The 11282-nt window shown below is 53.4% G+C and overlaps 1 protein-coding gene across 1 annotated transcript; it reads left to right on the forward strand.

The window, feature by feature from the left end:
• Window positions 1-88: 88 nt before the first annotated feature.
• On the forward strand, window positions 89-10190 carry HMOX2 (heme oxygenase 2). The gene is made up of 6 exons (XM_083474808.1): window positions 89-279; window positions 3595-3731; window positions 4825-4942; window positions 6481-6972; window positions 9237-9357; window positions 9465-10190. Exons 2-6 carry the CDS (start codon window positions 3652-3654, stop codon window positions 9590-9592), a joined length of 939 nt encoding a protein of 312 aa, XP_083330934.1. The 5' UTR covers window positions 89-279; window positions 3595-3651; the 3' UTR covers window positions 9593-10190.
• Window positions 10191-11282: the final 1092 nt, after the last annotated feature.

An 11282-nucleotide genomic window follows, 5' to 3' on the forward strand; every position in this document is an offset into this window, starting at 1 on the left:
TCCCGCCGCTCTCATCTCTCTGGCCGAGCAGGGGAGAGGGCGTGGCGCAGTGAGGTTTCCGGGCCAGCCTCGGCCCCTCCTCCGAGGGGGCGGGCCCCGCCGCCGTCACAAACGCGCAGCTCGCCCGCCGATAGGCCGCCCGCGGCGCCTGGGAAGCGGCCCTTTGTGCGCGTGACAAGCGCGAGGGGGCGGAGCTCCGTCCGGCGGAGGCGCTGACCGGAAGTGCCTCTAGACCGTGAGGAGACCCGGAGGAAGCGGCAGGAGCGGCGGCCGGCTGAGGTAACGGTTCCGCGGCGGCCGTTGGCCGGGCTTCCCCTGGGCATGCGCAGAGGGCCGCCTCCCAGCCCCTTCCCCAGGAGCGCCAGGCCGGCCAGCTGCCGCCGCGCCCACCTCGCAGGGGCGTTGTTGGGGGGGATCAGGGCTCGTTTAATCTCTCTTGCACCCCCCCCCCCCATCTTGGAAGCGCCTCCCTCAGGCCTGGCCTGCCTCGCAGGGGTGTTGTTGGGGATTCAGAGAGGAGGAGGGAGAAGAACCACTCACCCCACCCCCTTGAGGTGCCTGGAGAGAGAGGGGGGGTGGGGGTGCAATGACAGTACATAACTAAGTCAGACTCCCCCCACCTGTGAGGTAGGTCGGATGAGAGAGATGGCGAGTGGCTCACGGTCATGTCCAGTGAGGCTCCTGACGGCTGAGTTGAGGGGGGAATTCGAACCCTGGTCTCTGCTGGGCCCTGGTCCTCCTCTGATCCCCACAATAACCCTGCGAGGGAGGCTCAGGGACGCGGTGCTTGGCTCCCAGTGTCACCCCCAATGAGCTTTGTGGCCTAGGAGGGGATCGGAAACCACATTCTAGTCTGACACGCACTTAATTCCAGTCGCTTAGCTGCATGGAGGGGGATTTTGCTTCTGCCCACCCCCAATTTCTACTATTCAGCCTCACTGGATTAGGAGAAAAGGAAGGACTTTCTTCACAAATGTGAATAGGTTTTTGCCCCTGCATCACTTTACTCACTACTCCCACCCAACTAAAAAACCCCACGTGCTATTTATTGGTTAAAAAGCAGGAGGCTGAGAGTAGGAAGAAGCAGACAGATTCCACCGTGGAGGGATGCAAGAAGTATATCTGGACTTCGTTCTTCCCTCCCTCGTGAAGAGGGTCCATTTAAATTACCTGATTTATGAACAAGTTTCCTGGGGGATCCCACTTCTTGCACCCCTCCATTCTGGGGGGGGGGTGTCTTATCTATTCCGACTCTCAGCTTCCTGTTCTTTAACTATGGTTCTGGGATTTACCCACAGGCAAGCTGCCTCTGGATGTGGAGCCTGTAGTTTAGCTACCACAGCTAATACCGCGGAAGAGTCCTAGTGGGTCAGACCAGGCAGCCCAACTGTTCTGGCATCCTGGTTCCAACAGCAGCCAGCAGGATGCTGCCTGCAAGCATCCATGTGGTGCATGAAGATTGCAGCCCTCCATCATTTTACCACCACCTCTCCCAGCCCAAGGGGTTGGTAATCTGCAGCCTGCTGCTTCCGGACATGGAGGTTCCACTACCTGCCATGGCTTCTTCCATGTGGTGAAGTGGAGGATGCTTAGCTGTCCTGCCTGAGCATCTGAAGGTCGTGCTGTTGCTGCTCCCTCTTGAATGGGGCCTGGCACTATCCTGAGCATCCCACTCCTGCATCAGAGGAAGTGGCACAGAGTGCTAGCCCCTTGGGTCCAAGACTCAGTCAGCTTGGAAACTGAGTGTCAAAAGTGCTGGAAATATAGTTAAGCTGCTAACTGTGTTAACTTATTAACATTTCATTGTCCTGTATACTTCATTTGCATTTTTTGAATAGGCTTGTGATTTTCCTTTGGAACTGTACTGGTCTAGCTGAAAATATTAGAAGCAGTGTTAGAGGGAATTCGTTTTGGGGGGGAGTGGGGCACTCATATAAGTTCCTAACGGGTCCTTTCTCAAGTTCCTTTGGAACTGTTGGCCTCTGAGAAAGAAAGAAGAAATTCCCAGTCTCTGGAAGTGAGCTGTGCCTGAGCAGCTTGTAAGTGGATCATTCTGCCTGCCCTCTGGTGGTATGATGCATAGGTTTTCCTGAGACGAAGGCAAAGGCAGTGGGAGGTTTCCTGGTATCAACAGCCTCCTGACGTCAAGTCCTTGCCTAGTTGGCATGGTGGTGACTGGAATCCTGTGGAAGGAGGTGGCTGGGGTGCGGCCTCCTCCTGGGACATTTTAGAGAAGGAAGTTTTGTCTCTCGAACTGTAATTTGGCTGATGGATTGCCTTGAAGTGTGCACATCTGTAGCAGCACTCAGCTGGTTCCTGTGCTCTGGGATGGGAATAACTTTTGCCCCTATTCATCACTTGCTTATAATAAGGTGGCTTTGTGACTGGTATGTGGTGTCCTTTTGGGCAGTGGCCACTCAGAAAGGAACTGAAGAGCTAACTAGCAGTGATTTGCAAAACGTCTCCATGTTCCCTGTGGTCTAGGAAAGGAACTGGCAGCAGGGTGCATGATTTGGAGCAGGTTTCTGAGCAACCCGTGTCCTCTGATGGCATTTCGATGGAGGGCATGTCTGTGGCTGGTACTTGATGCATCACCAGGCTTGTGTAGCCAAATTGAAATAGGGTTCTAATGTATTGCAAAATCTCAAGGCCCAGAGGGCAGACTCTTTTAAATCCTGGTTGAGTTGCTCATTTGCACTTTTCCACCAAGGCACCAAATCAGAAATGCATTAGTTAAGCCCAGGATTTCCCTGAGGGGGCTGGGTGAGGTGGCGCACGGCAGGGTGTAATGGTGCTGATGGGTAGCTTGTGGCATCCTTTTTAAAGCACTGGCACTGTACCTGCTGTTACTTTGTCCCCACTAACTTGAGAAGATGCAGTTCCCATATCCCATCTCTCTCTTTCTGCGTGTCTCCCTGTGTCTTGCTGTATTTGCCTGTCTGTCTCTCTATCTCTCTTTCCCATATCTGCCTGCAAGCCCTGCAGTGTTTCTGACTATCTTGTTGTTCCTGGCCATAGGTCTCATCTGTCTTGTCCCCTGCGTGTCCTTCATGGCATGGCTGGCAGAGCTGGCTCGCGTTCAGCTTTGGCTGCTCCCTCCCTTTCTTCCTCTGGAGCAGTTTCAATGGCTCACCAAGTAGAGGTGGTTGCTGCTGCTGCAGCCCAAATCCTAGAAATGAAAGGCAGGCATTGAAGGACTTCTTTGCTACTCTTTCTGCTGCCGGGGCAGCTGCAGCCCAAACAATGGTTTGCTCAGCAATTACACATCAAACTGGGCTCTTTGCTCTCCTCAGTTCTCAGGCTGACCACGGAGCTTAGTCGGAGGCTGTTCTTACTGAATAGTGGGCAGTTTATTGGACCGCACAGTGAAAGTTCCTGGTGACAAGGACTTACATTTGGGGTGGTAGGCTTAAAATCCTGCACTTCTAAGTTGGCTTGGTCACAAACGGATCAGATTAATGCTTCGCACCACCACGTTGTTAGCCTTTGATCTGCAAAGCTTGGTTTTCAGCTCCAGCTGCATGAATCTTATTTGACTGTTAAGGATGCTGCAGACTTGTGGCTGTGTAAATGACTCTTTCTCTTTCTGAACAGGTAATTGAGGATTGAGCAAAGTGTCCTGAAGCCCAGCCAAGATCCACTGGTTGCAGAATGTCGTCTGATGTAACAGAGGCACTGGAGGAGCCTGAAAATCTCTCCTATGAGGAGTTGGAGGAGGATGACAATGTGAGGTGAGGAGGAGAAGGAAATATTGGCAGAGGCTGCAATGGCAGGCTGGGAGACCTTCTCCTTGTGGTTTGATGCAATATTACTGTGTGAATGTGGTTCTAGATTCAGGTAGATAGCCGTGTTGGTCTGACGCAGTCGAAATAAATAAAAAAATCATGTGCATGCACACGAAAGCTTATACCCAGAACAAACTTAGTTGGTCTCTAAGGTGCTACTGGACAATTTTTTTATTTATTTCAACTGCATGAATGTGAGTAGGCCTGGAGCAAGAAAATGAAGTGAAAATGCCCCAAAAGGAAACTTATTTGGTTCATCGTAACAAAATTTATAGGCGGCATAATAAATTAAAATCTGTTAAGTGATCTACATAAAATAGTGGTTATCAACTGAAAAAAAGCAACACACTTTACGAACAAGTAGACAGAATACAGTGATCAAAACCACAGCTTCGACACAATTAACTTTCCTGCTGCTGCCTCCGATGTGGGAACTTGAAGAAGGAACGCTGGTGTTTCAGCCTCGGGTGTTTGTCATGCTGGGTGAAACCCCTTCCCTGCTAAGCCAGGTGTTGAATGAAGGGAAGTTTGTTTAGCTGGGGGTCTTCAGAGTCCTCAGCTTGCCATATCCAGAGAGTGCTTTCAGAGTTCGGTATCTGTGCTGCCAAGAAGCCCCTCTGGGAAAATGGCACCTAGCTCAGCTCTCACTGAAGGTGTTATGGAGCTTATTGATGGAACCAAATGGAAGCAGGTGGGCTGGGGGGAGTCTCCCAGATTAGAGGACTCATCCAGGTAAGGCCAATAACTCTGGCCAAGGTGGGGAAAAGCAAGGGCACAGGCAGCCTGTAGGCAGCAGGAGGCGTCCTGGGCTGTTTTCCAGGCATGTACAAGGCTCTCGGAGGACAGGTTGGTGAGGCTTGGGGTGCTGACAGCACATTGCATGGAGTGGGTGAGTGTAATGCCTTCTCTTGCCCTGGAGTGCAGAAAGGCACAGCAGTGTTTGTGGTGGTTTCTTGGGGCCTGAGAGTTCTGGGCTGCTTCCGATCTCGGGCTGCGCATGTAAGACCTCTTCCCCTTGGGCACTTTTGTCTCTCCACAGCGCCACAGACTTGTCTGAGCTGCTCAAGGAAGGGACCAAGGAATCACATGAACGGGCTGAAAACACTCAGTTTGTCAAGGATTTCCTGAAAGGGCGCATCAAGAGGGAGCTCTTCAAGGTGCGTCTTGCAGTGTGCTGGCTATGATCCCTCTTTAGAACAGGTGTAGGCAACCTTTAGCCCTCCAGGTGTTGCTGAACTGCACCTCCCATCAGCCCTGGCCATTGACCATGCTTGTAGGGGCTGATGGGAGTTGTAGTTGAGCATCAGCTGGGGGGGGGGCGGCAGCAGAGGTTGCCCCACCCCGTTTTAGCAGATGGGGGATGCGATTCATATGTGCTGTGTGGCCTGTGGGGAGCTCTCTCCCCCAGCAAAAGCTTAGCCCAGCTGTTGGGCACAGATGCTCCTGGCTCTGTTGAATAGTCCCCCTGTGACTGGTCAGAAGTGGGCTTAGTGGCAGCCGCTCAGCCTTCCCTGTTCACTAGTCGGGCTGGAGATCTTACTTATATGTTATTTCATAACACTTATACACCACTTGATTATTTGTTTAAAAAACTCAAAGTGTTTATAAGATACCGTATTGGCCTGGACACAATTGACCTGCAATTCCATGGACAGCTGTGAGTCCAAAATGACTCCCAGGCTGCGCACCTGCGCAGGGAGTTCCCAAGTCTAGGTGCTGCCAAACAATGAAGTTCTTATAAATGCAGAATGGTATTATGTAGCAGCTGTCGTAGTGACAGTTCTGCCGACCGAAGCAGTTGAGTGTGATAAGGTGATTTCATAGGTAAACTGGTCCCTGGTTGTTAAGGGCTTTATATACTAACCTGGCTCAGTAGCAACCAGTGCAGATCTCCAAGCACAGGGGTTATAGACTGACATGGCCCCACTGCTGTCAGCAATGGCCCCGCAGCATTTTGCACTAACTGCAGCTTCCAGATCAAGCACAAAGGAAGACCCACAGGCAACGCATTGCCATAATCTAGCCTTGAAGTCACTTAATGCATGAACTATAGGGGCCAGGCTTTCCTGTGTCAGGAACAGCTGTAACTGTTGAACCAGTCATAGCTGGCAAAAGGCCCTTCTAGCCACTGAGGCTGTGTGAGCCCCCAGAGACAGCACTGAATCCAGAAGCAACTCCTTCGGGGGGACCATCCAGGGAGGCAGTGTTTTAGCCCACATCACCCAGGACTGTTCCAGTCTCTAGTCTTTTGCCTCAAACCTGCTGCCCTCCATAGTCCACCGTGAACTCTTCAGATCGTGGGGGCAGATCAGTGAAATTCAAGCAGCCACCCGATAGGCTCCAAACCCCTCATTTGAAAGAAGTTGCTGACATGTTGCCCAGCCAGTTAGGAGGGTTCCCAAGCAGCATGGGCTGGGGCAAAGGAGGCCAGCCTGAGAGTGCAGCCGAGTGCCCTAGCATGCCCTCCGCATCTCGGCTTAAAAATGGCTCGAGCAACAGCGCCTGGGAAGACTCTTCTCTGCCTGGGACCCAGGAGAGCTTCTGCCAGTCAGGCATTGTAGGTTAGAGGTGGGCAAGCTGTGCCCCCTCACCTCTGCCAGGCCCCATAATTCCTGACCAGGTGAGGATCTCTGGAGGGGAAGCCGGGGTTCCGTGCTGTCTCCTTTCCCCACGTGGCTCCTCTTCTCTCTTGCAGCTGGGCACCGTGGCCCTGTACTTCACGTACTCTGCCCTGGAGGAGGAGATGGAGCGGAACAAGGACCAGCCGGGCTTCACCCCTCTCTACTTCCCCCTGGAGCTGCACCGGAAGGAGGCCCTGATGAAAGACCTGGAGTATTTCTACGGGGAAGGCTGGCGGGAGAAGGTCCAGTGCTCAGAGGCCACCCAGCGCTACATTGACCGCATCCGGCATGTGGGAGAGCACGAGCCGGAGCTGCTGGTGGCTCATGCCTACACCCGCTACATGGGGGACCTGTCAGGGGGGCAGGTGCTGAAGAAGGTGGCCCAGCGGGCGCTGAAGCTGCCCAGCACCGGCGAGGGGGTCCAGTTCTACATCTTCAACAACATTTCCAACCCCCAGCAGTTCAAGCAGTTCTACAGAGCCCGGCTCAATGCCCTGGACTTGGACAAGGGGACCAAGGAGAGGATCGTCGAAGAGGCCAACAAGGCTTTCGAATTCAACATGCAGGTACGGAGCCGGGGGAGGCTGTTTCGGCTGCAGAGAAGACCCCACCTGGAGCTCAAGAGGAAGAAGCAGCTTCTGCTGACAGGAGGGGCTACAAACCCTGACCTGCTGCCTGCTGGGGTGGGGGGTGCTTGCGGGAATCCCCCTGTCAGTTAGCCAGCCTTTGCCCTCCCTGTAGTTCTCAGCCTGGCTTTGAGGCTGGCCCCTTGGTGCTCTCTCCCGGGCAGGGTTGTGCCTCCGGCCTCTGCTCTGGACCGGGTTGCGTGACACCTCCCTCCCCCTACCTTTTGCCCTCCTTGGCCCACATCCTCGAGGGAGCAGTCAGCAGCACTGGCTCCTGGGCTGTGTGCAAAGGTCACAAATCTGTGGCATCCGTTGCCAGGGTTGCGACTGAACAGCCACCTGGCACAGGAGGTTGAGTGTTGTTGTGAAACAAGTTTCTAGCCCCCCGTCGGCAGCATGTGCACACACACAGAGTCTCAGTAAAGCGTTGCCCAAAGGGGCAGACCCAGGGGCAAAATGTGTCTTCCCGCTGAAGAGGTCCCACTAAGGGATGAGCAGGCCTTGCTGAAATCTCTGCACCACCCAGGCAACTGCAGCCTGCGAGGCTGCCAAGGCCTTGGCTTGGTTGGTGCCAGGCCCTGGGCTGGGATTTGCCTGCTGCTCGCCACTGTTGGACCTCCTTTGACTAGAACCTCAGGCTTGGCGCAGGTGGCACTTCAGAGCCAGCCCTTGACCGGCATGCGTCTCCACCCCCATCGTTCTGCCCGGACACTGGGGTCCAGCGCCGAGGGCCTTCTCGGTAGTGGCACCCGCCCAGTGGAACGCCCTCCCACCAGATGTCAAAGAGAAAAACAACTACCAGACTTTTAGAAGGCATCTGAAGGCAGCCCTGTTTAGGGAAGCTTTTAATGTTTAATAGGTTATTGTATTTTAGTGTTCTGTTGGAAGTCGCCCAGAGTGGCTGGGGAAACCCAGCCAGATGGGTAGGGTACAAATAATAAATTACTGTAATTTTCGCTCCATAACACGCAATTTTTTGCTCCTAGAAAGTAAGGGAAAATGCCTGTGCGTGTTACGGAGCGAATGCACTGGATCAGAGCCCTGGCTGCCGCCAGTCAAGCAAAGCGGGAGCCGCTTGCAGGGCTTTGCATGGCTCTAGCTTTGCTTGCTTTACAGCCAGGAGGAGGGGCTCCTTTGCTTGCTTTAAAGCTACCTACGGAGGAGCCGGGGAGGAGGGAGGGAAGGAGAGCCATGGCAACAAAGCGGGCAGCAGCCGCTTACATGGGAGGAGGGACAGACGGGAGCCATAGGGAGCCGGGAGAAGGCAGGCAGTTCAAAGCCAGCAGGCGCTTTTAAAGTAGCCGGCAACAGCTGTTGCAGCCTCAGCTAGCAAAGGTCCCAGCGCTCTCTAAACAGAGCAATGAGGCTGTAGAGGGACAGGAGGGCTTGGATCAGGAAGGATAAAGTTTAAGCAACCAGCAGCAAAAAAAACCAAAACCAACCTGGAGCTCTGAGCCAGGCACAGGGCAAATACCTTAAGTATACCTTTAAAGCAACAGTGCTCTTTCCCTCCCTGCTCCCCGCTCAGCTCGCAGAAAAGCTCCTTCTCCACCCACCCCACGCGTGCTCCTTGTCCCTTGAGTGCTTTTCCTTCCCTCCCCACTTAAAACGTGGTTACAAAGCACGGATCCACATGGATCCTCAGGATTTTTGCACTGGGTCACCCCAAACTCACCATCAGATCACATGTCTGTGGCCACAGCATGAACCACAAAAATCATACATCTACTGTTTCGTTTAGAATATTTTTTTCTTGTTTTCCTCCTCTAAAAACTATGTGCGTGTTATGGTCAGGTGCGTGTTATCGAGCGAAAAATACGGTATTATTACAATGGTACGTCAGGTTAAGGACTTAATTCGTTCTGGAGGTCCATTCTTAACCTGAAACTGTTCTTAACCTGAAGCACCACTGTAGCTAATGGGGCATCCCGCTGCCGCCGCGTGATTTCTGTTCTCATCCTGAAGCAAAGTTCTTAACCTGAAGCACTATTTCTGGGTTAGCGGAGTCTGTAACCTGAAGTGTCTGTAACCCGAGGTACTACTGTATTATTATTATTAGACTCTCACCCAAAATCCGGGCAGCGGGTATAAATGATAGATAAATAATAATAATAATTAATAATAATAAATTATTATTAGAGTGCACCAGGACTCCAGGGGGTGTTTGCTCTGGCTCATGGCTTCTCCTTGCCCCTTCTCTGCAGGTGTTTGAGGAACTGGACAAGATCGGGGCTTTGTTAGCAGAAGAAACCCAAGAGGGGGGCCTCCCTGTGCATGATGGGAAAGGAGACCTGCGCAAGTGCCCCTACTACGCCACCAAGCTAGGTGGGTCTCCTTCTTACACCTCCCTCCCTCCCTCCCTCTTTGGGCGCCTGGCCTGCGCCCCTGCCGGATTCTGATTCCACCCTTCTCTCTCCGCTCCCTCTCCCCAGGCGCTGCCGAAGTCTCCAGCTGCCCCTGCCACGTGGCCTTGGCTCTGCTGAAACTGCCCACCGTCCAGCTGGTCCTGGCGGCCTGCGTTGCTGTCGCCGCAGGAGTTGTGGCCTGGTACGTGATGTGAGGAGGCAGCACACTCTGCTGCTGCTTCCTGGTGACAGTGGCACTTGCTTGGCGGGACTCTGACTGTTTCCCACCGACTCAGGTGGAACGATTTAATTAAGAAACCATTAAACCCAAATGCACAAGGAATGAAAGAATGGGGGAGATGCCCTCCTGCCTGTCTGTACACGAGCGGTGTTTCGGTGGGTTAGCTAGCAAGATGGCACTAGAGACACACACCCCTGGGCTGCTTGCTTGGCACTGCGCTTTGTTGAATACCAAAGCCCTGGGTGGAGCCTGGCAGCTCGTTCCCAGACCCACAACTCCCTGCCCGCCTTTGCCTGGTGGAGAGGGAGGTCTGGGCACTACCATGGGCGGGACCAAACAGTTTGCCTCCTTGCAAGGGGGGGCAGGGAGGGGGCAGGAAGCGCCCTGCCCCTTCCGCTTCCGCTCATGGTGGTCTCCGACTTTGTGGCATTCCAGGTACGTAGTAGACAAACTGCATACTTTCAGTTACCCTCTTGTACATAAGAGAAATGCTAACGGTTTAGTTTCCCTGTAACTTATGGACTGTGTTAACGACTCGGAAATAATAAAATTTATATTTCGGTGTCTTAAAACTGCTGTGTGACTTGGGGATGAAGGGGAAACAGCCTGACTGCAGGCAGCTCTCCTTGCCGGATTTGTGAGAATGAGGCCCAGCTGAGTGTGCCCTGCAAAGCCTGATAGAGGCTCAACTGCCCCCAGAGCCAGGAATCCTGGTGTTGCCCTATTCCTCCCCCCCCCCTTTCTCTCTCCCTCTTGTGCTGCATCAGCTGCCTCCACTCACCACTTGGCAGTTGCCCCAAAGCCCTGCATGGGTGACTTCCTGGTGAGGCTTTTAGTGTCTGGCAGACAACTCCCACTTGGTTTTTCAAGTCCTCTTTTTGGCTAACTCCTTGGCAAGTGGCTGGCTTTCACTGCTGGGGAAACGGAGACCTTTAAAGTCAACAGTCAGGCCAACTTGCCAGCTCAGATTTGTCCTGGCCCATTCAAGGTTTGGTGGCTCATTTACGTTGGGGCTTGGAGTAGCAGCTTTCTCAAGATTTCGAGGTCTGCCGAGGGCAGTCTTTCTGGCCATTTCCCTCCCCCCCCCCCGCCTCCTTGAGGAGGCAGCAGAACACTGAACTCTCCTATCCAGCGGAGGATTAAGGACAGCTCTATTAAGTCAGCCCATTTAATCTAACTTGTTGCTTTCCAAGCAGATGCTGAAGAAGATCACAAGCAGGGCCCCTCCCCTCCCATGATGGCTGCCTGGAAACGACCACCCTTCAGCCATTGCCAGATTTCCCTCCCCCTCTCCAAATGCTCACCATTAGTTTAATCCCCCTGAATTCATAGCTGTCCCACAGCAGTGGCATTTCAGCAGCTGAGCCGTCCTTTTCCTTTTGGGAGGGGGCCCCTGGGTGACAGAGATGTCCCTTCACGAGGTTTCCCCTTCCTACCAGCAGTTCCAGCCAAAAGCCTCCCTAGTAGATGGAGGTGGGAAGATGGGGGCTGTCGTGGTAAAATGCATCATAATTCGAGGGATGCATTAATGAAACTCGCCTTGGCTGTGGAGACTCCTGCTAGAGAATTTCAACAGGGCAGAGTAAAACTGATGAGCAGACGCCAGCCTTCCCAAAGTTCTGGAAAGTCGGAGTAAGGGGGCAAAATGAATGTGCCAGCAGCAA

This window comes from Podarcis liolepis, assembly GCF_965112155.1.
Source record: "Podarcis liolepis genome assembly, chromosome: 14".
Lineage (NCBI taxonomy): Eukaryota > Metazoa > Chordata > Lepidosauria > Squamata > Lacertidae > Podarcis > Podarcis liolepis.